The sequence below is a fragment of the Lentinula edodes genome (assembly GCF_021015755.1).
Source record: "Lentinula edodes strain Le(Bin) 0899 ss11 chromosome Unknown C8R40scaffold_1, whole genome shotgun sequence".
Taxonomy (NCBI): Eukaryota; Fungi; Basidiomycota; class Agaricomycetes; order Agaricales; family Omphalotaceae; genus Lentinula; species Lentinula edodes.
This window is the reverse complement of record NW_025764307.1, coordinates 1,790,892-1,814,032: the sequence shown is the minus strand read 5'-3', so window position 1 is coordinate 1,814,032 and position 23,141 is coordinate 1,790,892. Positions and strand designations below refer to the sequence as shown.

Genomic DNA, 23,141 nt, shown 5'->3' with positions numbered 1-23,141 from the left:
TCGTAGTAGTTCGTTCTCAAGACGCAATTCAAGCAGATCGCATCGTGCTACCTTATGTAATCATGTGACTGTCTAATTGACTCATCACTGTTCTGCATTACTCTGACTCAGTACCATGACGATCTGCAGCTAACTTCGACGCCTTTTCGACTCAGTATGAACCCAGCTGTGTCTGTCTCTATTTTTTGCTGACTCAAATATCAAGGCTCATTTCCATACCTTCGATTGAATGATGTCTATACTCCTCGAAAGTCTTGTATTGGTTCTGTTCCGGTCAGTGGAAGGATATTGGCAAGAACCGCACATCATTTGCTCAATTTGATGTCAGAGCTGCACTTTTCCTCTCTTGTCGCAGCTTCGTGCTGAATAGACTATATTCCGACTTGCAGAACATCTCCACGCCTTCAGATGAACATGACGATGTAGAACTCGACGTTCTTCCTACACATGCCAAATCCAACAGCGGTCGCGCAACTGATACAGGCTATTCACAGTCTACTACAATGCACTCGAAGATATCGCGGACCGTATTTGCTGGCTGTTTTTCGGAAAGCTGCATCCTTTTCGTGTTGCTCATGTGTCAGGGACTTGGCTTATTCGATCCAACGTGAGCTTGAGCTTTAATTAAACACCGTTAAGTGTTAAAATATGTTCAAACTTTCCAGGACTCGTCTTCTTCACTGGAAATTCTCACTATTCATTTTGCTTTCAACCATTCTCGTCCTTGGTCCGCTACTTCTCAGTATTTTTATAGCCACCGATTCCCATAAAACCAGTCGCAGACTTCCATACATTCGTATCTTCATTTCCCTCATTCCAGTCACCCTGAGCCTATTTGCAATCTCGCGTATACCCCTACCCCACGCCCTCCGCAATGATTCCAAAATCGACCTTATTACATCCTCGTTAGCCCGGCTGCTTGTCGTAGGAACCATCATTTTGGGCCTACTCTCTGGCTTTGGAGCTGTCAGTAGTTCATGGACATTCTTTCCCTCATGTATCTCTTCCTCTTCTACCCACGGTAGTGGCGTACCCAGTGAACGAGACATCGAACAGACTGAACGTGCACTAGAACGAGTCAAGGATGATTTAACGACGCGTAAACACCAGCTTGAAGCAAAGCGCAATGCGACTTCCTCCTCGAATGGTGGTGCGCCTACCAGTGCTGGTGCATCATGGTATTCCAGAATCGTCCCGAATTTACGTGGCAATGACGATGAAGCTGAGGTGGCGGGGCTACAGATGCTCTATGAACAAATGGATCACAATCTGAGTGACCTGAAGAGAAGGAAGCAAGACGAATTGTTCCAGAGGACAATATGGGGCCGCATGTACGGGGTCGTCAGGTTGTGTATGGCGATATATTGGATAGCGAGGATCATATGGGTACATCCTCTATTCCATTCCCCTATTAGTTCTTACACAGCCCTTCAGACGATCGTCAAGGTCCTCATTTATCAGAATTTTTTCGCTTCATCCTTATCACCATCCACAAATTATCCGGATCTCATAAGCAAACTTCTCGCGGACCTTCTCTCCTTTATCCATCGGCGCCATTTCGGGGGTCACAATCACGACCTCTTGTCGGGGTCTGACAATGGTCAAACACCCGCCGACTTGGGGGAGACACAAGAAAAGATCAAAGTCATAGCACGACAGATCAGTCTACTCTTCGTAGGCCTAGTCGTCATTATATCCATCCGAATGGTATTGCGCGGAGTATCCAGAATTCTCTCTCGAATGACCAAGCTCAAACTTAGGCGCAACTTGGGCGCTAGTGTGATGTTGGTGCTCTTGGCGCAACTAATGGGTATATACCTCCTCTCGACTATTGTTCAGCTGCGAGCTTCCTTTCCGCCTCCAGCGGTATCATCATCTTCGATTCCAGAATTAGCGTTTGAGTCCGATATAGCCACAGAGCAATCGACTAATCTATTCACCACCATTCCTCCGTTCGAGGTATTTGGCTCCCTCTTTGATGGGGCATTCCTTTTGGCTGCGACACTGAGCATTCTAGTCAGATGGATGGGAAACAAGATTGGTGCGGAGTGGGATCCATAAAATAGCAATTCGTTTATTATGTTTGTATGAGTATAGTAGCCAGAATGAGCTGGTTGCAAGCATTACTTTCTCATGGGATCCGATGCGATTCTTGACCTGAGCACAACAGTATTGTGGGACCGGGATCACCCAGGTTTACGCCAAACTGGCTTATTCGACGACGTCTTCGATACAATCTTGTTTTAGGTGATAGTATGGCAAGAACAGAGAATGAAAAGTAATGAATGACAATGCCTTTGGTTGCATAAATACGTATTACCTGAGTAAATGGATTGAGTGAGAGTTGCATTGAATGAGTGATTGTCTAAGTCCATTCCGAGCCTTTTTTGCAAATGAGTGAACATATGAGATATGTATGATGAGTTATGATGGGTAAGTTAATGACACGACCAGCGTCACACACAAAAATGGAGACGATGAGACGAGAGGGAACAGATTGGAGCGAGAAGGGGCAGAAAAGAAAGGCAGAAAAAGAAATTGACCGCGAAAGCAGAAGTGGCTCAGAAGAAAGTATTTAGAAAGCGAGAGGATCAAATTGACAACAATGAAAGAGATAAACAGGATTAGGATTGGATTGATCTACGCTCTTCGCTTGGAGCAACCACCAACAGGCAGACAGGCCAGGATATGCGCAATAACATCATTACACGTGTGTGGGTATATGTCATATAATTCTGAACTTGACAACGAAAAGAAAGATGTGAAGATGGGGCGAGGATATTATGCGATGCGATGAGCTCCGAGAAGTGAGTGGAATCATGACAAAGAATGTACTAGTTCGTCGCAACGTCGTAGATCAGATCAGAAAGGAAAATTATGAGGATAACGGCTGATAACGGCCGTGTCGGACGATAACTTTTGGCTGAAGAGGCAGATATTGGACACGTAGAAGAACAGGTCAAACGAAAAATTGCGTACTGTGAGGCGACAGTCAGGATATGAACGACGAGAAAGAACTGCGAAAGAGCTCACTGAATTCGACTGGCAGCGTGAACCTCCATTTCCTCCATCTTGTACGAATTCAATTCCTCCTTTATTCTCTGCGCCAGTGCTGGCGTTAGCCGACTCCAGGTAGCCGGTTCACTTCGTCTGTCATAGACAGAAGAAGGAAACGTGTCATACACCGATAAGTTATTCGCAAAAGCAAGCCGCTTGCTAGGTGTAGTTGCTGACCGATGGGTTAATGTAGGCGCCTTTGAACTGATGGTTGATAAGGCCGGAGCGGAAGAGTTGGAGTGACTGAACAGTAGCGACGATTTTTCGGGAGCGTGTGGGACGTGCGAGACGGTTGATGTCGAGTCAATGGAGTCTCTGGGTGAGTCAAAATTAGTCGCTCGTATTGGTGAAGGAGCCGACGGTTCAAAGGAAAGAGGAGGAATGGTAGGTGCGGCAGTAACGGTAGAGTTTGAGCCATGCCCTGACGAATGTGACCCATGCCTGTGAAGACCATCGATATGATCGGGATCTGGCGAAGGTATCCGTGCTAATGGACCGAGTTCTGCCTGATGAGTATGAGAATTATACGAATTGGATCGCAGTCTGTTGGCTGTGACGTTCTCGGTCATATAAGATTTCTGATCATAAGTGGCAGCATCTAAGTATTGCGACAGAAATTAATTGGAAAATCAATGAAGATAATGAAAGACGCATACGCTTCAGTATGCCTTTCGCTGGCACTCGTGTTCGTTCTACACTCCTCCGGATATCAGTCGCCCAAGGGTCCGGTTCTTCGTACTCGTTATCCAGACTAACCCGCCCAATCCCCATGCGTATCGTCACATCCTCATCGTCCTCTCCATCCCAATCCTCATCATCATCCCAGCCCTCTGGATTGTACTCGCCAGTACTTTGTGTAGGGACGCCATAATGCCCGTCATCACTCCTATCCTCATCATCATCTTCCACCAACACTCTTGTCCCGTCCTCATTTATCCTGAACCCACCGCCGCCTTTAACAGGAGAGACTGATCCTTGCCTCGTATGTGTATTCTTCTCCCACGTAGGCACTCCGGCTCCGGATCCATACCCGTTCGGCTGGGTACTACTGACCGCTGCCGCTGCTGCTGCTGCTACTGCTGCCTCCTGCTGAGCCTTGGCCTTCGCAGCTGCTTCGGCGTTACTCTTAAGCGTATGCTGCCGAGCCAACTTCGCAGCTGGACTTAACCCGTTCATCTCGGGCCCACCCCAGTCACCAGCGCTGCGATCCAGTTCGGCGGTGACGTGAGAGACACTAGCTTCGCTGGCTTCAGCCTTTGCGCTCTTCTTTTTCTTGCCCTTCTTATCCGCAGATTCGCCTTCTTCTTTCTCCTTCTCCTTGTTTTTCTTTTCCTTGTCCTTGAATAAAGACGTGATCCCCGCTAGAGAGTTCCGTCGAGCAAGCTTACCCATGCTTCCTAATTTCCGTATCATCACGCTGGCACTACTAACTGTACTTGACAGCGAGATGTTGTCCGTGCTAGCGTTCAGGCGCGAGTTAAACAACGACGCAGCACGACTCTTCTTCTTTGTCTGCACAGTAGCGGTTGATTCAGCATCATCAATGTCGGGACTAGGTACTCCACCTCCAGGGTTGGATTGACCAACAACTGTGTTGATGGAGTGTGCACTTTTTGGTTTGAGTTTTGAAGAAGACGAGCCGAGGGCAGAAGCTTTGATGGAAGCGTCATCGTCATCCTCCTCCTCCTTCAACGCTTGTTGTTGTGCATTGAAAGTGAGAGCACGACGTAGTCGTCCCTTAAGACCACCACTCCGAATCATCGCAGCACTAGGTGTAGACTCTAACATAGCAGCAAGATCACTGTCATCGCGAGACATTCGTTTTTCGGACGCAGTGAAAGTACCCTGTGACAATGGCGATGGTCTAGCAGGACGGAGATTTGTGGAGGAGGAGGCCGAAGAAGGAGGTGTAGAGGAGGTTGTGGACATCGGAGGAGATGTGATCGACGGCGCTAATCCACTAGGCCGACTGGACGCTGTAGACGAGCCTGCACTAGAGGATGACAAATTCCGATTATGGGGAAGCTTTGGTGCGGCAGGCGTAGCGGAGCTCGTCGATGAAGTAGAACCGGAAGGCGATGATCTAGCAGCAGTAGCAGGAGACACGGGTTGTTGATTACCCGCGGCAGCTGGCGAACCATTTCTACTACGTATGCTCCCTCCAGGGGGAGTATTTTGCCCACTGTTTCCGCTCTGATTGCTGTTCGTGCGTTGACGCTGACTATTGGTTGAGTTCACAGAGGAACTCGAACCTGACGCATCTGGACGTGCATAAGGAGGAATTGGCATGTTGGCGGGCCGCCAATCACCGTCAACTGCATGTGGATGACTTTGAGATGATCCTTGACGAACAGGCCTCCGATATGGATGAAAGCCAGGATATTGTCCGTTCTGTTGTTGTTGCTGTTGTTGCTGATCAACGGAAGCAGTTCGGTTGGGGTGAGGTGGCGGTGGTGTTCCGCTCGGGAACGGGTTAAACATGGGATTCATCTGATTTTGAGCAAAGTAATCAGGCGAAGGACCTGAACCACTTCTTCCTGAAGATGAACGAGTTTGCTGTGGAGGGATAAAGCCTTGTTGGGCGTTGAACATCATCTGCTGATAGGCCCATTGAGCCAACTGCGCATTTGCCGGGTCGAAATAAGGAGCTTGTTGTGGTAGTTGTGGATAACCCTGAGGCGATTGTTGGTGGTTTTGATAGAAAGAAGGATAGAATGGCTGAGCAGATATGGAAGGAGTCCAGCTTCCCTGCGGTTGCTGCTGGACCGGATAAGGATAAGGCTGTTGTGGTGGCTGTTGTGATTGCTGATGATTCATCTGCTGAAACTGAGGATGGCTACCGTGGGGTGGTGCTGTTGTAGGGGAAGGCGAAGTGCCGTCGTTAGCAGGCGACGACCGTTGCTGTCTGGAGTTGTTGGAAGGTAAGTCCATTGCGTGGCTGTCTCTAGGTAAATATTGCCAATCCGAAGGTGCAAGCACGGCCATCGACCTGTAAGACGACTAGCTGGGGTTTGCGTCGTCTATAACAACCTGTTGGTGGACCAGCGTATCGAGTAGGAAGAATGAAAGACGCGCAGCAAAATACAATCGGTGAATAACTTCCAATGTATGACAAATTTCGACTAAATAACGTACGAACAGCTTTTAGAAATGAAGAAATGAACAAGAAAATGAAAGCAGGAGCCAGCAGCAGATACAATATCTCGCCGCTGGTATGGACGTTTCGGATGGGAGCTTGACGATGCAACAGCGAGCAAATAATCTGTTGCATCAATTGGGTTTTATCAAAAGACACGTGCTCGGCGTAACAACGCCTACTACTTACTCTGATAATTCACTTACTGCCGCAAGGACCTGGCTATGTACTGACATGGATATTTGGGTCTCAATTTTATCTCTCCTCAAGTCTCTGCTACAGTGGAACTCCATGCAGAATGGCTACAGTCTCTCTCTACGTGCGAACGGCTTCACATCGGCACCGGGCAATTTTACAGACGGAATCAAATCATGAAATTATAAATATCATGTATATGATCCTTTTCTGAAGCTAAATTGGCGCAGTTCCCGAACCGACCCATTGTACATTTCGGCCTCTAGCTAGTAGCATGAAGAGGTGAAAGTGTCTTCTGACTACGGTCATCATGACCGTCGACACGACCCAGAGACGGTTTCATTTGTCGCCGTCCCGCCGGATATATGGTGTGGAACATCGGAGTTCGGAGAGGGAATGCGTATTACTGCAATTGATCTGGTCTAATTTAGCTCCTGCTCATCGCTCCTCCACGTTTCGCCTCGTGCAATATACTTCTAGAAACTTGCATAGTGTCAATCCAATTCAACCTTCTGCAAATCCGTTGGTTGCAACGCGTCGGGCGTCGCGCTTCTTCGCGATTTCCCCCCAATATCTTCGGGAAGTAAATGCGGTCTGCTGACTCTCCCATGGCAATGTGGACATCCAATCGCAATACATTTGATTCATCTTTCTTACACCTACCGTCTCATGAGAATGATACAAGCGAAGGTCAGGACACTATCGCGTCTAAAAGAATGTTCGACGCGTTGTTCGACTCACGGTTCACATCACACTCCACTCCTTCCCTTGCGCTCATCAATAGATAAGGAGCCGCAATCAACTATCATCAGGCATCTTTTTCCAGGCAGTCACTAAACAATCAGTGGAATTCCGGATATGATATTCATACTTCGTCGGGTGATACAACTCGCATTGAATGATGCTCAAGTTGTTATCAAGCTCCAAAATCTGCACCCCAGGTAAGCAGAATGCCAATGATTCGTCGTCGTCAGAATCGTTTGTCAGCTTAAATATATCACAGGTTGGTGGTGGCTCATCTCTAGTCTGGCATACTGTTTTCTCTAATCTAAGTTCAACAGTCAACAGCGCGGACGATACGGAAGAATACGGGCTTACTGGACGTCGCCGGTTCGAGACAGTTCAAAACTGCATACATAAATATGAGTCTCCGAGGTTATTATCGAAACACCGGTCGAAATGGCCGTCAAATGCCAAGCTTCAGCCTTCCTTGAGCCTTCCGAAAGGCTTCAACACAAAAGACCAGCCAAAATTTTCATAATTTCTTGAGTACTGCATATTCTCCAATCCGAGGGCGATTCCAAAATTCCCTCGGACGAATAACTTGAAGTAGGAGACGAGCTGGTCACCGTCTCATTATGAATAATTATGGATCCCGCAGAAGCCTACTAGAGTTCGAACAGCTTCTGCTCCCCGTAGCACTTCTCCGAATCACATCTTCTCCAGGCCATTCCCCCGACTTTGATGCGCTATTGGCCGACATATGTAATACTCGCGATCGGCAATTTAACCCATACGAAGTTGATTATTGCCGTGTTTCTGAAGATTTTTCCCTGAACACAACCACGGTCCAACCGTCTTTTCAGGTTTCTTGCGATATTCTATTTCTGCGTAGGATATTGGGTGTGTGCAAGCAGGAGAAATCAGCGGAGTGTGGCCTCGTCAATTGGCACGAGTATCTAGTCTCTGATACCAGTTACAAGGGGGAAAAGATGTGTATTTTCAAGTACTTTTCTACTCGAAAGAGAAACCTGACTCGTTTCGAAAATTACCAAACCTCAGGCCGCATCCAAACGCTGAAGTAGCGTTATATGGGACATACATCTGCATGCTACGCATATTGAAGGCTTCCTGGTAGTTAGTGATGAGCTATAATATCATGACTGACTAATTATATTCGTTAGAGCAATCTTTCATACAGGAAGGAAATTAAGGGCGCATGTATGGCTGTCGCTGGGATCCTACAATCCGGTAAGTAAAATAATCTATGGTAATCAAAGAACACCTTCAAGTTGCGTTGAGTCAAATCATGATAGAAACTGGGATGTTGCGTCAGAGAAATTGGCGATTCAAGATAACAGATCTGGTCTAAGGTTTAGGAGCATACGCGCGCACTCACCATAAGTAAGTGAAAAAAATTAAACAATAAAGAGTCCAATCCTTACATCTTGTCGTCAAAAATGACCTTAATCGACTTTCCAGCCGAAGGTCGCTTTGCTGGCTGTCTCGTTTAGATTGCTCTCAGTCAACAGGCGAGCCTATCGTGAAAGACACACTATGAGGAAGAGGTTATCTCAAAAAAGGCAAGTAAGCGCATGCTATCGGGCTAGATCGGCCGATGATGGTCCGCGGAAGTTCCGCACCGTCTTTTTGTTTTATGGCCCCGTTCCCCATTGGCCTCGATGCGCAAAATTGATGCCTTATTGTTTAAGACCAAGCAAAAAAGGCCTAAGAAAGCAGAAGAAAGCCGGCTCATATCAGCTAATATCCTTCTTATTGTCTATGTGTCTTCCAAGGCACGACTATAGCCCAAAACGACAACGCTAAAACACAATTAGAGACATCGCTCTGCAAAAGAGAGTGGTATAAAACCCTCAGCTATTCTTGGAAACCTTCATCAGGTACCCATTTGACCTACCAACCCCTTCCGAGCTTACCCACCGCTCCGCTCACCTTCAAACACCTCACTTGAACTCGAGAAATGGACGCCTTCACTGCTCTTGCTTCTTATTTCGCCGCATCCCCTTTGGAGGATACTCAGATCGAGACGACTTCGCTTCCTGCAGACGAGGAAAGCGGTAGCGGCGCGAACAGCTCATGCGTAATCGCATGAACAACGAGCTCACTATCATGCTTATGATTCGCATATTTTTGTGAGTAATGTCCCACGACCTTTATTCACAACCTTGCTCACACATCAATACTTTCAGACACGAAACACCCTTTATATCAACAATGACCCTTTGTACGCTCTACTTATAGCGACTTTGGGCCTCCACATTTGTATATTTATCCACTTCGACATTCATATTATCTGTCCTTTTTGGACAGACACCCTGTTGGGATTTCTGGAAGTACTCGGAAGAGCGTCCGTAGAAGGGAAACGGGGCTTGGAAGGAGAAGAAGAAGAGAATACTTGAAGCTCGCACCAGTCGACGAGAATCCATTAATATCACAATATAGTGTACTTAACAATTCTTTCGCTCAAAAGGAGCTAAGTTGTCTGATTGAACCTGATTGAACCTAGCGAAGCAACTACAGATTTCAGAACAGCAAATTTCCGCACACATAGCCTTACATTCCTTAATTTATGTTTCTCTTTTACTGTTTTGCCATATCAAGTACTACTCGTCCCGCAATAGTACCATTCATCATCCCATCGTAGACATCTTTCAGGTCTGCCAACGGTCTGTTCACAAAATGCACATTCACCAGACCCCTAGCAGCGATATCGATCGCTTCTATAGCGTCTTGTCTGTTGCCGACATAAGAACCGCAGATAGTAATGGACTTGAACACGGTGAAGAATATGGATGCAGACAAAGTTGCAGAACCGGGAAGCCCGTTGCACATGAGAACACCTCCTGGACGGAGATATTCGACGGCTTGCTCGTATCCTTGGGACTGAAGAAACCAAGTTTAGACGACTGAAGTAACAGGAATATGATAAAAGAACTCACAGAAGAAGCAGCGACAAGGGCCGAATGAGCACCCAACCCGTCAGTAGCATCTAGCACTTGCTTGACGGTATCTTTACTTTCCTTGAAATCTATCCACTTTTCTGCTCCAAGCTTGAGACACAAATTTTTCTTCTCAACACCAGTATCAATAGCGATCACACGAAGACCGCGGACACGAGCGTACTGGACAGCTAGATTTACAGCAATTTGAGGAACAATTCTTGACGGATAAAATGTGTGAAAATGTGTAGCGCATACCTAGATGTCCTAAACCTCCTCCGGCGCCGGGAATGACGATCCAATCACCAGGGTTTGTCTGACTGTTCTTGATAGCGCGGTAGACCGTCACTCCTGCGCACAGGACAGAAGCAGCAGCGTCGCTAGGGAATCCCTCCGGAATGGGCGTGACGTAATTCACATATGATACAACGTATTCCTGGAAAGTTCCATCGATGGCGTAACCGCTATATAGGGCTTTGGCGCAGTCTATTCGAAAGTAAGTATCAAAAGTGGTCGAAAGTATAGATCGCAAAAGAAACAGAAAGAAACATGGGCAACCCAACTAAGGTCTATAGCTAGGATACTCACTCTGCTCTCTTCCTTTTCTACATTGTTCGCAATTCAGGCAGCTGTTTGCAATCCACTTGATTCCAACGCGGTCACCAAGTTTGACAGGAGAGTCAACGGTATTCCTACCAATCGCAACGACGATTCCGACACCTTCGTGTCCTCCGATAAGAGGCAGGCGAGGGGGAACGGGCCAGTCGCCGAGTGCAGCATGCAAATCACTGTGGCATGCACCTGAAGTAGTAGACACCTTTGTTAGATCCCATCCACGACGAGCGCGAGGAAAACACGAACCAGAACATTCGAGCTTGACAAGGCATTCTCCAGGCGCGAGCTCTTCTGGCCTCTTGACAGGGTGATCCTTCTTGATTTTCAGTTCACCTCCGGCTTCTTCTATCACAGCAGCAATCTGAGTTTGGGGGATAATATACTCAGTCGACATCGTGTATAGTCTGGATGTGAAGTATACTGGAATGAGGGCCAGCGGTAACCGTCGAAACTGAAAGACGACGATTATTTATGTGCCACATTGGTCCCGCTATTTGGTAACGATTCTTGAAACATCCTGATTTTGGGGAAGTCAGCTCACTAGGATCACGGAGTAAGATTGAATGTTCCAGAATTGGAAAGGTGTTGCATCTTATTGCATCTCCGCTCCTTCTCCAGACTCAGTAGGTTATAGGTTCTGTCTTCGGGAAATTACCCGCTTTGGCTCTTTGTCCCACACAACGGGAAGCGCTTTTGAACAGTATTGTAGTATTCCCGTGTTTGCGGCAGAGTTCAAAATTATGTTGAAGTACAACTGACCCCATCGAGGTCGATGGAGGCTTCGAAATTACATCTAGAAATCCAAGGGATCAAACCAGTAAAGGAGACTGAACAAGGACTTTCCCTGATCGCTGACGGGATAGGATGGAATCCGACGTATAGGTAGGCATAGGCCAGCTAAAAAGGTTCAACTGGGAGACAGACAAACTTTTGCACATAGAAAGTCCTTGATAATGATTGGTCCATTATTGAAGGGATATATGCAAGCGCCCTCTATATAAATATATTAATGCAACTATAATTAACATGAGCATAGAAAATAGAAACTGAATGGAGAGATAAGTAACCTACTTCGATTATCTAAATTTTCTCTTCAGAATCTTCACCAACACATGGACAGCCTTCTCTGTATCTGATTTTGACAAGGCGCTGGACATTGCGAGGCGAATGCTTGGCCTTGCCTCCGTGATTTCCAAACCCCTAACCCTCTTGGCTTTAGTTATCATCACCCCTTGAGCCATCGCTTCCTCTACTACTTCTTGTAATAACCGCTCCTCCCTCTCGATGTCAAAGACGGGAACATCCCTTGGCACAGGAGATGAAGGATTAGACGGTTTACTGCTAGCCATGGAAGCCGCAGATGAAGGATGTAACAAATTATCCGTATATGCGGTGTTGCGTAGGTAAATATGAATAATAGGGGAAGCGCGGTGTGAAGGAATGGAGATACATTCGACCTGATCGAGAAGCGCACGAGCTGCACGGATGTTATCTTGAAGGCGGGTGAGTAGTGATGGTGTATCTCTCAGAACATTGATCCCTTCTGACGCACTAACAGCCAATAGCGGGGGCATCGAAGCTGAGAATACATATGCGGGAGCATTAATACGCTAGGTGGAAATGATGAATACGATGTAAAACGAAGGAACAGGGTATTGTTACCTGGTGTTCAACAACATTCTTAGATCCAGCACAGAAACCACCGGTAGCACATAGTCCAATGGCACAGGAACCCACGAGCATATCAACTTTAGAAGCCTGAATACGAAAGTTAGAAGTAGCCTGTGTACAGTAAATGCTGACGCACCTTCACATTGTATAATTCGGTCAATCCGCGACCTGTGCGACCTACGGATCCGAAGGAGAACGACTCATCAAGAATGAGACGGTATTTGTACTTCTGCTTGAGCTCAATCTAGTTACATGAATATGAGCACTAGATGGATAAACACGCGAACCGAGTAATATTACCAATTTCGGGAGGTCAGTCATAGTGCCATCACGTTCGAATATCCCTTCAGTGATAATGAAGCGGCGTGTCAAAGGCCCCTTGCGTTTGCGCCTTTCTTTCTCTACGCTTTGCAAAACCTCTTCCAAGCTATGCAAATCGTTGTGGTCGTACCAGCGAATAGTCGACCGGGATATCTCCATACCCTTTTGAATAGATAAAGTGACGGCACGGTCAACGACAATTATGTCGCCTCGCTTGCAGAACGCTGGAATGACCGAAGAAATAGTGGAAAAGCCTTGCCAGTAAAGGATAGCACTCTCTGTGTCGAGAAACTCTGCTATATCCTTTTCGCATTGGATATGCACGTCTAAAGGTAGAAGAGTCAGTTATGTTGAGAGGAAAATTGACATTGCAGCCTACCGAAATTTCCGTAAAACCCAGTAGGACCGCAACTGCCAACGCCATATTTCCTCATAGCCTCGAGGGCGCGCTGCTTGATGTGTTCATTGTTGGCCAACCCGGTGAAATTAAGACTAGCCAAATTGATGGCTGGCTTTCCAGTGTTGACAAGGATAGGATGAGGACCATTAGGACCTGCAACAACAGGTACAGCAGCGAGTTCAGCAGCTTCGACATCATCCAAAGGCCTCGAAAGAGGTTCCGGTACCCAGTCTTCTACTAATTCGTCGATTTCCTTGGTTAAAGCAAACCAAATGTCAATACACTACGCTTCGTTTGAGAGCATGGTACGACACTCACTTTTTCAGTAAACTCGATGAAATTCTTTGCGTTATTACTGTCCGCACGTGTACGCGACTGAAGAAGAGTCCTTACGACGAGAAAGAAAATAATAAGCTCGAGGAACGTTCGTCCTGGGTCATTTTGGTGGGAGCTCCGGACGTATCGTTCGATGATTGCGGAGCCAGGTAGCTTATAGAACGTCCGCTCAACTGCCGAGAGAGAGTGGGCAATAGTGAGTACCACTGTATCCAATGGTGAGGAAGCGCTAGCCATTGTGAGTTTGGTGGAGAGAGTCGACTAGAGTCGAGATCCCAAAAATGATTTACTGAGCCTCGGGACGGTCTAGGCCGGTCCAGCGCCTTTTCTGAGCCGATATCGGCAGCCGACGGAGATTCTTATCACATGAACGGAGTTGACGTCATGACTCATCTTGAAAACATTTATTGATTCAACTTTCCGATTAGACTTTGTCTTTTTACCACCATGAGCACCTTGCTCCAGGACGTCTTGCGCTCAAAAACTACAGCAGACTCGAAGCTCATCGAACGAAAGCTGAACAGCCTCAGCTTTTCCTCTATACGAGGCGCTAATAATAATCCACCGTCACAAAATAATAATAGTGACGACTCAGACGATGAGCTAGTGAATGTGGTGAGTTTTTTCTCTTAATACAGGGTTGTGCTCAAAATCAATGACTCATAGGTATCTGTGCCTGGTACACCATCTCGAACTAGACCTCCATCACCCACTCGAGGCGGAGCTGCTTCTCGACCTCTCAGACGACCTCTGCATATATCATCATCCCCAGCGCCCAAGACGGATCCGCTTAAAGCTCTGCCAACAGAAATTTCACAGAAGATCTTCACCAAATTACCCGTAAAGGATCTCGCTAAATGCGCTCTAGTTTCGAAGAAATGGCATAGAAGTCAGACTATAAATTACGGTATGCTGGCAAACTTTTGACAGGCGCACGTTTTTAATTATTTCTTTTCTTGATCTAGTTTGGTTCCAACATTATCGCAAAGAAAATTTCCACGATGAAAGTCTACCGCCAGGAAAATGGACGAAAAGAGAGTCTAAACAAAATTGGGTAAGTTTTCGTGTACATTTCTATCTGATCCTTACTGATATGCGCACCCAAAACAGCGCACAACTTACCTCAAATCAACCTCCGAGCGTTCTCCCACCAATGGCTCTTTTTCATCTCGAGGGGGCTCAGGGTATTCTACACCTTCATCCAACTTCGCATCGGGGTATCAAACTCCTCGTGAGATTAAAGAGGAGAAATGGAAACTCGAGAATGAAGCTACTGCTTCGCCAGGAAAGGTTGAGATGCGTGCGATCTATAAGGAAATGGGAGGAAGGAAGGCCAGAGGGAAAGCGAAGATGGGCAGTGCCGGCGCGAGGACCGTGAGGGACAAGGGAGGTTGGGTCGAAGATGACGGGTGGTAAAGACCTCATCAACTGTGGATGAAACCAGGAAATCTATATGTGTAAGTTATACACTATCTCTTGGATACAGATCGGAGTTGCATGTATGAATAGATAATCGGGGCCAAGTGTACACGGATTTTAAGCCCTAGCGTTGTATGTATCATCCACAATATGGATAATTTTATTGATCTTTAAGGACATGCTTTGAGATGAGTATCTCCGAGTTTTCGCTGTCGTATGTCGCAGATTTTCGCAAGCCTTGTTGCAAAACAGATTATTTGAATGCGCTCAAACTCCCTATAGTCGGAGGACTCCGCCTGCACACTCGACTACACTGCCAGAAAAAATCGATCATGATGAGTTGAACTGCTAGCGGCGCTTGCTACTGAAGGATGTTGTTGCCATTGTACCATACCTAAACTTCGTGGGACATAACTGTAACTGCTCCTCATTGTGCACAATACATACACGTTTCCACAATCGCCTGTACTACAACTTAGCCTATAACCATAGGATCTCCGTGGGTTCCCGTCCCCACATCCATCTCATCAAGTACAAAATTGCCTTCAAAATCCCCGATGTAGCACCCCAACTCGTTATCCCAAACATCTTCAATACTAGCCTCGTCCTCGTTTTCTTCAACGGCCTTATCGTCTTTGGGTTCAGCATTATCACTCTGAGCTAACAAAAACTCTCTCTGGAGCTTCTTGAGCGTATTGTAGGCACGAATATTCGCGAATGGAACACCGGTGCGTGGGTCGAGGTACTTTGCGGGTAAGCCCGTGATTGGACAAGTGGGTATGTAGCGCGCTGCGAGAATAGATTGAAGGGGAAAGGGGGGGAAAGAAACACAGCGATCAGTCGATAGCACGAATAAAAGTGGAAGCGATTGGATACTCACTCAAAGGTCGATTTTTTACGGTATAAACCTTCATCCCTCCCCACTTGACATGATTCCCAAACATCGCTTCCATCGTTTCTTCCCAACTCGGCTTTGAGTTATCTTCTTCGTCTTGATTTAATTCATGAACGAGATAGCTTTTAGCGACTTTTACGGTTTTGTATTTCTTGATTTCTGGTTCCGGTATTGGTCCTGATCCGGGCGCAGTTGGTGGCGTTGACGTTGGAGGAAGTTGGAAACCCAATGGTGCTGAAAACTGTGTGGATTGCGGATATTGTGAGCTCCGTGCTGCTGTACTTGGAGGATTGGTTGTCATCGATGCGGGTATGGTAGCAGCGGTAGTTGGTGAGAGCGTGTATTGAAGGGGGTATGAGGACGAATTTGATGTCGCCGGTGGCCAATTCGATGGAGTTGAGTTTGGAATCAGAGTAGATGAAGCGGAGGCTGTCGGAGGTACAGTTATCGAAGTCGAGTTTGGTGGAACCGTTGAGGTAGACGAATTTGCCACAGATGCAGGCAAGAATGACTGAGGCGTATATCCTGGCTCTCGTCCGGATGAAAGTGTAGAAGGTAAGTTAGAAAGACATGGATCGTCCGCATACCCAGGTGTTGCATTGGCTGTATGTCCCTCTTTCTCCTTCTCTTTCTCCTGAACGATCTCGATCTTGCACTCTTCAGCCTTACTTACCCACCTCAACAATGGTCCAGTAACAGTAACCTGATCCCGTTTGTTCCTCGTCCGTCGTTTCTCTTCCTCAAGCATCAAGTAATCCCTATGATCCACTAGATTTCCTTCCTCAGTATCCAGTGCACGCGCAAGTAGTTCAGCCTGTGTCGGTCTTTTATTACTCCTACTACGTTTGCGCGAAGGCTGGAGAGCCTTTTGTTGTTCCGATTTGAGATAACGTGTGACAGTGTCGGTGGTATTTTTGATAGTTGTTTGCCGTTTGCTAGACCGTTTCCTCCTTTGAACCGCTGTTCCATCACCGCCGTCTTCAACATTGGCTTCACTGTTACGATCGTCCTGGTCCTGGTCATTCTCCGCAATTACTTCACCCGTCTGGGCATTTATTGTGAATCCGAGGGAAACGCGACGCTTGCGTTTAGGTTTGGTTTTGGACGTAGATGCAAGAGTAGAGGTGGAAGCGCCTTCAGTCGCCGTAGGATCGAAGGTGACTTTTTGACGGGCGTGAGCAGCAGCTGTGGCTCGTTCAAGCCGAGATCGTGCAACCTTGGGAGATGGTATGAAGGCTCAGAAGTATCACAAAACTTTCACAATAAATACCTTTCTAGCCTGTTTTTCCTCATTTTCGACAGGTTCATGTTCTGCAGCCGCAGGTTCCTCTTCGTCTGTGCTTTCGAAATCTGATTCGAATACATCTTCTTCATCTATATATTTCGTAGGATCAGAAACAGAAGATTCACTAGGTGGATTTGGTACACACACGTTTCTACGATAAAGTCTTTGTCTTCTTCAGCGTCTTCTTTGGATAGATCCTCGACTGCAATTTCGGCTAACGCTGCTTGCATTCTGAATCATGGTGAACATTTACTACTTTCATACTAAGCACCATTCTCACCGATTTCCGGCTGTGCTCCGCCGGGATCTGCGGCTGACGAGTGTATCTTCTTCCATTTCGCGATGAAGCGGGTAGATAGTGACGGTGGGAGAAAGAGCTTTATCGGTGATCAAAGCTGTTTCTACCAACAATAATAAATTGCAATTTCAAAGTTCTTACATGATTTTCATGCAGGTCCATTTGTATGTAGCCGAACAGTATCCTATGCTTCACAGATGATTTTCTGATACGCCGTCTTTTGCGGCTCAATGTGTCATAGACGAACAGGATGGCCGTTCGTACTGCGAGCATGACACTCTTGAGACTCGAGGCGCGGCTTTTTTAATAAAAGGGCTGTTTAAGCCGGGTTTAAGCGTCCACCCAGTTTGAGTTGAAGTCTGGTATTCACGCTGCGAAAGGCAAGCCAGACTAGTTTGCCTGTTAGACAAGTTAGAGAAATTAGTGTAATATTTCAAGGTAATATCGCAGCCGCTCCAGTCTTCGTTCGTAAGTTCTCCAGTACCTCTGCAGACAATTCAGCCACATGAACCTCCGCTGCTTTCTTCTTTTCTTTTTCTTTCGCCTTCGCTTTCTCCTTCTTCTCTTTCTCTGCCTTCTCCTGTGCCAACGCTCTCGCCTGCGCCGAATCACGCCATTCTTTCAGGTTCATGAACGTTGCAGCGCCTCTATCTGGAGGAGCATACGCAGTAGCTTTCTCTTCTCCTGGCAACAGAGGAAGACCTCGTTCGGACCTGGTACGTTTCCATTTCGTCCATGGATCACCGCCGGAGATGTCGAGCAGTTCTTGGAGAATTGTTGTTGACCATTTGTCGTGCATATTGATAGTCTTTATAGACCCATTATCTTTGGGAAGGGGAGTAAATCAGAAGTTGTTATTCGTAGTAGGCATCATACGGACGCACCAAGCTGTAACTCCATTTCTGGTCTCCAATGTTCCTCCTTTGTCTTCAGGACTCGGTCAACCTCAACTTTTAAATTTGGATTTGCGTATTTTATCCGTGGTAGTTCTTCTTTCACGAAATGTCTACATAATATCGCGTCAGACGACGTCGTTCTGTGAATAAGTGTTACAGACTAACCGAGCTCCAAAGTGGTCATTTCTAAAAGCATAAGACAGTTTTAATGACCGGACACCAAATAAAGATAATTTTGGCTCGGATTTGAGGAGTTCAAGAACCTTGGATAGATGTGACGGGCCTACGGGAACTTTGCCCATGGGTGGAAGGAAGGAGATTTACCGCCCATTAGAGGCGCTTATTTTGTCAAACGTTCTTAGGCTTATTATAATTCTTTTCCTTTCTACTTTTGCAGAGTCCATCCCCATCCAAGAACAGGAGATGTCTGATGAGATACGCCGCCCTCCATTTCTCCTATTGTATAAATGTATCAAGGCCGGTACAGCCCTGAGGATTTTTACCGTATCCAACTGGCTTCTGTCTTCAATTTACACGTTCACCCTGAGGAGGAAAAGGCGCGTCGACCAGGACTCGAGGACCTCATCGGGAGCCTTATCGAGCGAACGACATGATAGCTATCTAGGTCACATTCTAGGCCTTAGGCATGCGATCGAACAAATTCTTCCACGTACAGGGAATTATGTCTCCGGATTATTATTTCAAATGCAATCATTCCATCTTACCGTTTTACACCTTACTCTATGAAGCGCTTGCGCACTTATATCCAGAATGGAAGCGGAAAATGCGACCAAACGTCGGAGGAGGGGAGTCAAAACAAAGGAACCATGCAGCGTCGACATCCTCCTAGTGCTGCCCGAAATGAAGCGTTTAAATTCCCGAGTCCTCAGGCCAGTCGCTCCAGTAACGATCTTCAATATGGTCGAAATCCCATTGAGCCCAATACTCGGCCGACTCTTTATCTCGCAGCCACCAGCTCTAAGACAATTCCCAATCAGCGTTCACTGCATGTCAGCAACAATGCTGATCCGATTGTGACACCAAAATCACCTACAATCGTACGGAATAACGTCGCGTCCTCCCCCAAAGCTTCTGTCTCTGTTCGAACACTGAATGGCAGAATTCGCAAACCCGCACCAGTATACAGCAGTGGTAGTCTCAGCCCAGGTGGTTCAGTGATAAACTCTTCTCCTCGACCGGCACGCACTACCCCCATTGCTTCCAGTACTTCGGGAGTATCCACAATATCAGATGCACTGGATATTTCTCCAGGTGCTTCACTGCTTCCCTCAGCTCCCCTCCGCCACAGTAGATCTAAATCCGTGCGAATTCTCGTACCGGACGATGCAGTCTTTGGCACCTTCTCCAGGTCCATCTCGTCCCCGGACTATCGCAGGGCATCCGGCAGGTCAGGTTTTGGTAGTAGCTTTGTGAATTCGAGGCAGCTGTCAAGCTCTTCCACTCCACTACCTTCTCCGCTAGAGGCAGTTTTGGAGTACGCAGACGATAGTGGCGTTGGGCTTGGTCCCGACCAGGGCCGCGAACATGATTTTGAGCAGACAGAGAATTTGTTATCGTCGTCCTTCTCAGATTCGGAAGCAGAAGAAGCCGATGAGGGAAAGGACGGAGGCGGTGGGGACGGCACCGATACTGACGACGACCTTGATGGAAACCTCCGGGTGAGTGGCTTCTTACTTGCCAACGGGTTGTGTCCCAAAATAATAACTGATCTTTGGTTTGCATTTTGTTTTCAGACTTCCTTCACGGAGACGCAAAGCGTCCGTAATATCACGCACAACAATTGTAACACCAATGGCCTTGACATGCCGCACAACTTGCCTGCATCTGGTGTCGGCGTTGCCCCCATAAGTTCTCATTCTCATTCCGTGTCCTGGGTATCGAATGTCTTGAACAACCGCGAATCTTGGGCTCCCTCAGACCACCGCTCAAGGAATGATTCTCCTCTGACCCAGAGCTTTGTTGACCCTAGAACTAACCCCAGAAATCAAGAGGATATGTACACGACGGACCAAATCGCGAGCTCTGGTGGAGGAGGAAATTATTTGTATATCCAAAATTCAACTTCCGGCTCTCCAAGTGGTACTCTTGGAGAGCTTACTCCTGAAACAAGGCCCAGAACACCCGAAAGTCATCGTCATTCCCATCCTATCTATCAACCATCTACCCACATTCGAACATCATCCTCTACTTCCCGAAACATTTCGTCGAGACTTTGTCACAATTATACACCTCTTCTCCCGGGAATGAGTTCTGTCGTTGCCCTTGAAAAGACTGAATATCTCATCATCTTAGAGTCGTTCTTGGAAGGACCGTCAGAACTCAAGCATAGGCATTCTTCTCCGGGTAACGTCCGTGTACGGATAGTCGGAGGTCGTTCTACGTGGCGGGAATATCTCCATCCTGGCGCATATGCGGTGATGTTTATTGAAGACCAGGAGTGTCTAGTGAATATTGTCAAAGAACTTGGAGTGGAGGATCACCATCGAACCGAGACTATACCTCGGAACACTTTGGCTAAGCCGCCGAATCCTGCGTCAGATACGAGTGATTCCAATGTAGCGATTAACCATAACGCTAACCCGCACTACATGTCCTGGCGCCCTGGAATGCATATTACTGTCACTCTCGCAGGAGTTCCATTTCTTGTCGTTCAAGTCAAGCGTTTAAGGCTTTTGAAGAACACAAAAGACGCCGTTGCAGGTGAAACCACTCCCGCAGCTGAGTATAATTATCCAATGGCACAAATCGCTGGCATCAGCGAACAGTGGTGGGCCTTACCTGAAAATGGGAGCCATGTCGTTTTGATTCTTGGTATTGAGAAACGGAGGCGGGAATATCTGGTGCGTGTGATCCGCAGGCTGACGACTACAAGTTTGGCACTGGTGGTGCCTACAAGTTTGAATGACGGAACTCAAGCTGAAAGGGCTTCGGAGTCTCCTGGGTCTGATTCCACATTCAAAGTGATGTTCAAGGAGAATCATCATACCCATGTATTGAGTGAGGATTCACAGGAGCCCCAGTCTCACAGCCCTGGTCAACTTCCCCCTTCGACTTCTTTCAGCTCGCCGTCGCTTCCCTCTTCCCTATCGTCGCAGCTTCCTATGCTTCCTCCCAGTGCGGCTACCTCTCCAATGTCGGACGTCCTCGTTCTTGCAAAGGGATATCGATATCTGACTGGCTCTACTAACGGGAGTGGAAGTCTCCGTTTTGAGCTACTGCTAGAAGACAGAACCAACGATTTATACGCATCCTACATGTTACCGAGTGCCGATATCGCGGACGGGAGGCGTCAGTCTCTGACGTGGTTTGTATCTGGAGGACAAAGTCGTCATGACGCATCGTGGGTGTTCAAGAAGGATGGGAAAACCCTTCGTAATACCGATGGACGGTCGTCTCAAGGTAATCGTAGTGTGGGTACGGGTGCTGGCGCCGCAGACCTTCCGCACCATTTCTTGTTCGAAAAACAGGCGCCAAACGACGCATGGGTGTTCAAACCAGCGCTTGAGGGCCAGATAGTGTCATCGCATCTTCCCTTCCAGTCTCCTCCTGAAGTCAAAACTCCTCCAAATCTGGACGAGTTACTGGCCAGCGAAGGGTCCACTTTTCGGAAGAAGATGAGTCCGGCGGTTTTTGTCTCGCGTCTTGTGCTTCGGAAAGATCGTGATATGGTCGTGTTCTATCTATCCCCAGCTTCCAAGGAACAAGTGCGGGAGCTGAGTCGGAGAATTGGGAAGAAACGAGAGGAAGCCCATCTAGAAAGGCAGAAGACGGGCGAACGTCGGTGTGATATACCTGGGACTGAAGGGACAAATACCGATGAAGTGGCGTTGGAGAATATGATGATTGTCAAAGCTGAGGAAAATCACCCGCGGTCTGCCGAGCAGCAAGTACCAGAAATTCCAGAGACCCCAATTGCTAATGATCAATCACAGCAAGAAGCTGCTCTTCGAGTCCTTCACTATGGGCGTCAAGGTGAACTGATCTTCGTTCCTTGGGATTCTACCAGGCTTCGGACGACGAGTTTGCTGGTGGAATCTGAAGTGGCGATTCCTCAATTATCCTCTGCTATCGAGGATTCGCCACTGAGCATACCGTCCAGTGAATATCTTGTGTATGGCAAAGTCGATTCGCCGAGTGCTGTCGAATTGAGGCAGTACATCTTCTACCCAATTGACCACGACGACATCAAGAAAGACATCAAGAAAGACTCGACCTCATTACCTGACCGAAGCTCACTGCTTCGGAAATTTACTTTCAGGACTCACCAAGAAGACGATGCCTGGATATTTGTCTCCCTTGATGGGCATGGACACGTTGACAGGCCTTCCTCAATGGTGCCACCTCATGAAACCACTGGGACTCAGTCTGTTGCAGGTGTCTTGTTCCGTGCCTCCATAGACGGTGCAGGAAAAATTACTCTTCATCAAATGCCGATCAAGAGCTCGCTCACCCGACCCACACTCCATCGCTCCAACAGTGCCAGCCCACAGCTTTCGACTGTGCTACATTCTGCAAGAGACAGTATCGGGTCAGTCCAATCGGAAAGTAATATCCTTACCAAACGAAAACACAGGCGTCGTCCAGTGAGTTTCAACATCCTTACGACAAAGAAGTAACGGCGTTGATTGAACATCTTTATTTGATTAGCTTTCCGAGCAATTGTCAGGGACGGGTCTCAAGCTTTCGACTCTTGGTCATAACATTAGAGGTTCGCTCAAGTCGTTGATTACTGAAAGTCGGCCGACATTAGCAGTTCACTCGAAAAGTGACTTACGAAGTAAAAAAAATCTTTCGGCCGCGTTATGATTCTACCTATCTCTTGATCTCCCACGTTGTTCAACATATATATCAGCGTGGATTATACCTTGCTTGAATGTACCTGGACCGTAGATAATGTGGCGTGGCGAGTGGGTACA

General features: G+C 47.2%; 8 protein-coding genes across 8 annotated transcripts; 3 read left to right on the top strand and 5 right to left on the bottom strand.

Moving 5' to 3' along the window:
• The first annotated feature begins 82 nt into the window (after positions 1 to 82).
• On the top strand, positions 83 to 2,239 carry C8R40DRAFT_1078395 (Abscisic acid G-protein coupled receptor-domain-containing protein). The gene is made up of 4 exons (XM_046227013.1): positions 83 to 273; positions 329 to 607; positions 666 to 1,386; positions 1,435 to 2,239. The coding sequence occupies exons 1-4, from the start codon at positions 230 to 232 to the stop codon at positions 2,059 to 2,061; spliced, it is 1,671 nt and encodes a 556-aa protein (XP_046092585.1). The 5' UTR covers positions 83 to 229; the 3' UTR covers positions 2,062 to 2,239.
• A 790-nt stretch (positions 2,240 to 3,029) lies between these two features.
• C8R40DRAFT_1065152 (uncharacterized protein) lies at positions 3,030 to 6,042 on the bottom strand (the record flags this gene model as incomplete). The annotated part of the gene is made up of 2 exons (XM_046225624.1): positions 3,030 to 3,655; positions 3,714 to 6,042. The coding sequence occupies 2 exons, from the start codon at positions 6,040 to 6,042 to the stop codon at positions 3,030 to 3,032; spliced, it is 2,955 nt and encodes a 984-aa protein (XP_046092584.1).
• Positions 6,043 to 9,709: 3,667 nt separating this feature from the next.
• On the bottom strand, positions 9,710 to 11,077 carry C8R40DRAFT_1032586 (chaperonin 10-like protein; the record flags this gene model as incomplete). The annotated part of the gene is made up of 5 exons (XM_046223272.1): positions 9,710 to 10,012; positions 10,069 to 10,259; positions 10,327 to 10,554; positions 10,657 to 10,869; positions 10,930 to 11,077. 5 exons carry the CDS (start codon positions 11,075 to 11,077, stop codon positions 9,710 to 9,712), a joined length of 1,083 nt encoding a protein of 360 aa, XP_046092583.1.
• Positions 11,078 to 11,759: 682 nt separating this feature from the next.
• C8R40DRAFT_1164907 (serine palmitoyltransferase) lies at positions 11,760 to 13,648 on the bottom strand (the record flags this gene model as incomplete). Its single annotated transcript, XM_046230589.1, has 6 exons — positions 11,760 to 12,293; positions 12,346 to 12,441; positions 12,491 to 12,598; positions 12,655 to 13,001; positions 13,055 to 13,328; positions 13,394 to 13,648. 6 exons carry the CDS (start codon positions 13,646 to 13,648, stop codon positions 11,760 to 11,762), a joined length of 1,614 nt encoding a protein of 537 aa, XP_046092582.1.
• Positions 13,649 to 13,858: 210 nt separating this feature from the next.
• On the top strand, positions 13,859 to 14,827 carry C8R40DRAFT_1164906 (uncharacterized protein; the record flags this gene model as incomplete). The annotated part of the gene is made up of 4 exons (XM_046230588.1): positions 13,859 to 14,026; positions 14,078 to 14,318; positions 14,377 to 14,465; positions 14,522 to 14,827. The coding sequence occupies 4 exons, from the start codon at positions 13,859 to 13,861 to the stop codon at positions 14,825 to 14,827; spliced, it is 804 nt and encodes a 267-aa protein (XP_046092581.1).
• A 478-nt stretch (positions 14,828 to 15,305) lies between these two features.
• On the bottom strand, positions 15,306 to 17,346 carry C8R40DRAFT_1164905 (YL1 nuclear protein-domain-containing protein; the record flags this gene model as incomplete). Its single annotated transcript, XM_046230587.1, has 5 exons — positions 15,306 to 15,619; positions 15,711 to 16,941; positions 16,996 to 17,099; positions 17,156 to 17,241; positions 17,291 to 17,346. 5 exons carry the CDS (start codon positions 17,344 to 17,346, stop codon positions 15,306 to 15,308), a joined length of 1,791 nt encoding a protein of 596 aa, XP_046092580.1.
• A 395-nt stretch (positions 17,347 to 17,741) lies between these two features.
• C8R40DRAFT_1065147 (uncharacterized protein) lies at positions 17,742 to 18,506 on the bottom strand (the record flags this gene model as incomplete). The annotated part of the gene is made up of 3 exons (XM_046225623.1): positions 17,742 to 18,133; positions 18,193 to 18,314; positions 18,370 to 18,506. The coding sequence occupies 3 exons, from the start codon at positions 18,504 to 18,506 to the stop codon at positions 17,742 to 17,744; spliced, it is 651 nt and encodes a 216-aa protein (XP_046092579.1).
• Positions 18,507 to 18,547: 41 nt separating this feature from the next.
• C8R40DRAFT_45754 (uncharacterized protein) lies at positions 18,548 to 23,042 on the top strand. Its single transcript, XM_046235125.1, has 2 exons — positions 18,548 to 19,883; positions 19,959 to 23,042. The coding sequence occupies exons 1-2, from the start codon at positions 18,948 to 18,950 to the stop codon at positions 22,839 to 22,841; spliced, it is 3,819 nt and encodes a 1,272-aa protein (XP_046092578.1). The 5' UTR covers positions 18,548 to 18,947; the 3' UTR covers positions 22,842 to 23,042.
• Positions 23,043 to 23,141: the final 99 nt, after the last annotated feature.

Excerpts from the sequence above, each read along its gene's own strand:
- C8R40DRAFT_1078395 (XM_046227013.1), top strand. The coding sequence starts at position 230 with ATGATGTCTATACTCCTCGAAAGTCTTGTATTGGTTCTGTTCCG. Across the intron at positions 274-328 it reads CTTGTATTGGTTCTGTTCCG|AGCTGCACTTTTCCTCTCTT; the intron begins GTCAGTGGAAGG and ends ATTTGATGTCAG. Across the intron at positions 1,387-1,434 it reads GGATAGCGAGGATCATATGG|ACGATCGTCAAGGTCCTCAT; the intron begins GTACATCCTCTA and ends ACAGCCCTTCAG.
- C8R40DRAFT_45754 (XM_046235125.1), top strand. The coding sequence starts at position 18,948 with ATGAAGCGCTTGCGCACTTATATCCAGAATGGAAGCGGAAAATGCGAC. Across the intron at positions 19,884-19,958 it reads ACCTTGATGGAAACCTCCGG|ACTTCCTTCACGGAGACGCA; the intron begins GTGAGTGGCTTC and ends TTTTGTTTTCAG.